This window comes from Rhagoletis pomonella, unplaced genomic scaffold (genome assembly GCF_013731165.1).
Source record: "Rhagoletis pomonella isolate Grant_MI unplaced genomic scaffold, Rhpom_1.0 Rhpom_scaffold_00703, whole genome shotgun sequence".
NCBI lineage: Eukaryota > Metazoa > Arthropoda > Insecta > Diptera > Tephritidae > Rhagoletis > Rhagoletis pomonella.
In genome coordinates, this window is record NW_023459257.1 from 63,569 (window position 1) to 67,066 (window position 3,498).

The window sequence follows — 3,498 nt, forward strand, 5'->3', positions numbered from 1 at the left end:
CATACCAAATTTCTTTGAGATATCTAAATTTTTGCTAGAGTTATCGTGTACACGGGCGGACGGACAGACGGACAGACGGACGGACAGACAGACATGGCTTAATCGACTTCTCTATTCATTCTGAGCATTTATGTATACATTTGTCTATATCTATCTCGATTCGTTTTGGCTGTTACAAACAACCGTTATGTGAACAAAGTTAATATACCCTTGTGCACAACAGTGATCGGACTTTAAAAAAATTCTGTGTGGTAGAATCTGGGGAAAAATGTGGTAGATTTAAAAAAAAATGTGGTAGATCTCTGTATTTGAATCAAACTTTGTAGAAAAATTAAAAAAATTCTGCAAGATTTCACCTAAAAGGCAAACTTTTTAATCAGAATCTAAAAACATTTAATTTTAGTATAATAAAGTGTAATATTGAAGTTGCTAAAAATTGCGTTGAGTGTTGGCAATTTTTTTCTTCACAGAGTAAAGCAGTTCTTTCCATATTAAGATATTTTTGAACACATTTTAAGAGATTTCTGCAATCTTGCGGAGTACTGCCAGCTTTTCTTTTTACCACATCACGAAGTAGCGAACAAATATGGCACGTTCCAGAAACAGCTAATTGGGATTTGCTGATTTTGACAATTCTCAAGAAAAAGTAAACAACGCCTCAGAAACCTTATATGCACTTAAATTTACTAATACTTTCACACAAATCCCCGGTTTTTAACATTTTCGCTATTAATTCTTTTTATAAATCATATATTTTGAAATTTAACACAATAACACCACGGCTCCTGTCGAAAAATTGATTACTGAGAGAATCTACTATTTTACAGTTTATTTCATCCTCCCATTCGGCTTTGTTTACTTTTACTTAAGAAATTTCATCGTCGCCGGGAATGCAGAATTTTGAATTATATCATTCTTGTTACCATATCGTGTAAAATTAAGAAAATATATCAAGCAAAAATAAAACTACTCAAAAATGCGAATATGTGGTAGATTTCAGACCTTGAGTGGTAGATGTGGTAGATGCTCAAAAAAGTGGCAGATCTACCACAATGTGGTAGAAGTCCGATCACTGGTGCACAAGTGTGCTCGGGTATAAAAAATCGAAGTAATGCATACATGCACAGTTTCGGTTGAAACCGAAATAATGCATATGGCAGAAACCGAAATAAAGCATACATGCACAGTTTCGGTTGAAACCGAAATAATGTCTAAATGCACAGTTTCCATATGCGCAATTTTGGTGCCCCTGGACACACAGCTGATTTCGCAAACGCAAATGTTATTGACAAAGAAAAAAGAGAGTCAACCCGATATACATTGGAGAGCCTAAGAATAATGCAAAGAAGAGAAAATACTATGAACAGAAAGGAAGATATAGACAACATGGCGGCCGCATACATTTCATGTTTATGATTATAAACTAACTTTTAGTATTGACAAAGCTACCACAAAAGTTGGTATAGATTATTAGTAAGTATTTTGCTTCCAATAATTCGTGTGTATTAATGTTAAAACATTGTGAGTTAAATTGTTTGTCCTCAAACTCAATCTGTGGTTTTTCTAGTCATTTTTAATTCCATATATATATATGTTTTTATGTTTCCATTTATTATTTTTATTATAATGTGTTTTTGTATTTTATGGTTCATGACAGATCTAATTAAACGGAATTGCCTTTGAAGAAGCTAAAAATGTTATAGCGAAACGTTGTTCCAGAAAGTGAAATAACGTAGTTTTATTTGCACAAAACATTTCGATCAGACCAGCCTGGTAACATACAATTGAATAAATTACGAACTGATCGGATAATAAAATATATAGAATAATTAAAATACTTTTTTGCCAAAGGTCCAATTTCGAACTTCGGAGGCTCATACATATCTCGATTTCGGAGGTTAACTTAGAAAAACGGAGAAATGACTTTTTTAATTATAACTCAATCCCTTAAAAAAAGTTCGTTTGGTCGAATACCTAGCCATGTGCTGTACAGTGTAATTATTCAAGTCGATTCGGCAGTTTTTTTGTTCAAAGCATTGACATACTAACATACATTTTTTATATGTGACAGGGAAAATTAAAAGGACTCACGCACAGTGCCGCCTAAAGCGCTGGTTATACTTGCATTGTGCTGCAGCGCATAACATGTGTATTGTCACATATCGAATCTGTTTAATGAGTTTTGCACACAGACGATTATCCGACGCAGCGCATGACAGGGCATGACAGCGAAGTCTGCTGAATTTTGATTTTTGCCTATGTGACATTTGCAAAGAGAGCTGACGCTCTCATTTGTGCACTGCCATATGTCATTTACACCGAGATTTGACATTCGACATTTGGAAAGCGGCAAACAAAGCGGGCGAATGTAAGTATGAAATTATTTATGAGAAATATTAAATTTTAATTGTTGTATTGTTTTTATATTATTTCAGAATGATTGATGACGAAAGGCTGGTCGATTTGGTGCGGGCGAATGATGCCATATACAATAAAAGAAGCCTGTCATATAGATTTCCGGAAAAAAAGAAGGCGGCGTGGGCAGGTGTGGCACAAGAGCTGGGTGCAACAGGTTTGTAAAATTTTAATTATATGCATTTTCAATCCATTTATTAGTATGATATACCTACAGAAGATCAGTGTACCAGACGTTGGCAGTCCTTGCGGGAAAGGTATTCCCGAGAACTAAAAAGATTAGATGCACCATCGGGGAGTGCGGCCGCACTGACGGAAACATGGCCATTGTTTGAAAGCATGGGCTTCCTTAAAGAATTTGTAAAGCCCAGGGCGTAGGTGTTTAATTTCTTTACATTAGTGGTATTCACCGAATTGAGCAAGTGGCCTGGCACTCTGGCAGCCCACTTGCTCACTTTGGTGAATAGCACTATTAAGTTTTATTCACTGTGTTTTATTTAATAACATTAAAACAATTTACATTTTAAGAACACGATGTACAACGAATATTTTATCCGAATTTCCTACATCTCCACCTTCGCCAACACTTTCTTCGTCATTTTCGTTGACAGAGACGTTAATGTTTACCGGTTCACCTGATGCAGTGGAGGCGACGTTCTCAACTGAGGAGTTGGCACGTGAGCAACCAACGCCGACAACTTCTCAAAAGAAGCGAAAACGGCAGGAAAGCGATGCAGATGGGGAATTCCGTGAAGCATGTCAATTGTATAAAGACATGTGTAAGGAGCGGGTAGCACAAAAAGGAAGCCAGACCATACGTGCTTTCGGGCAAATGATTGGGTCCACAGTCAGTGAGATGAGTGAAGCGAAACAGGTGAAGGCGATACAAGTCGTCACAAATACCATCGTGACCATCAAATTGGAGCCTGAAGAATAGGAAGGTAGGCTGAACCCATATACTGCAGTGTTTTTAAATTAAAGGTTGTTTCTTTGCAGGTCGCAACTCTTAAGTCATAGCTTTTAGACGCTAATATATATTGAGTTAAACTCGGCACTGAATTTGTTGATTAAAAATCGAAGTGT

The 3,498-nt window shown here is 36.4% G+C and overlaps 1 protein-coding gene across 1 annotated transcript; it reads left to right on the top strand.

Moving 5' to 3' along the window:
* Positions 1–1,883: 1,883 nt before the first annotated feature.
* On the top strand, positions 1,884–3,498 carry LOC118751434 (transcription factor Adf-1-like). Its single transcript, XM_036486260.1, has 6 exons — positions 1,884–1,994; positions 2,072–2,368; positions 2,436–2,572; positions 2,633–2,789; positions 2,944–3,356; positions 3,412–3,498. The coding sequence occupies exons 2-5, from the start codon at positions 2,307–2,309 to the stop codon at positions 3,350–3,352; spliced, it is 765 nt and encodes a 254-aa protein (XP_036342153.1). The 5' UTR covers positions 1,884–1,994; positions 2,072–2,306; the 3' UTR covers positions 3,353–3,356; positions 3,412–3,498.

What these genes read in the sequence shown, in the direction of transcription:
- LOC118751434 (XM_036486260.1), top strand. Translation starts at nt 2,307, where the DNA reads ATGTCATTTACACCGAGATTTGACATTCGACATTTGGAAAGCGGCAAA. An exon ending in GGCAAACAAAGCGGGCGAAT is followed by an intron (nt 2,369 to 2,435) that starts GTAAGTATGAAA and finishes ATATTATTTCAG; the next exon opens with AATGATTGATGACGAAAGGC. An exon ending in ACAAGAGCTGGGTGCAACAG is followed by an intron (nt 2,573 to 2,632) that starts GTTTGTAAAATT and finishes ATATACCTACAG; the next exon opens with AAGATCAGTGTACCAGACGT.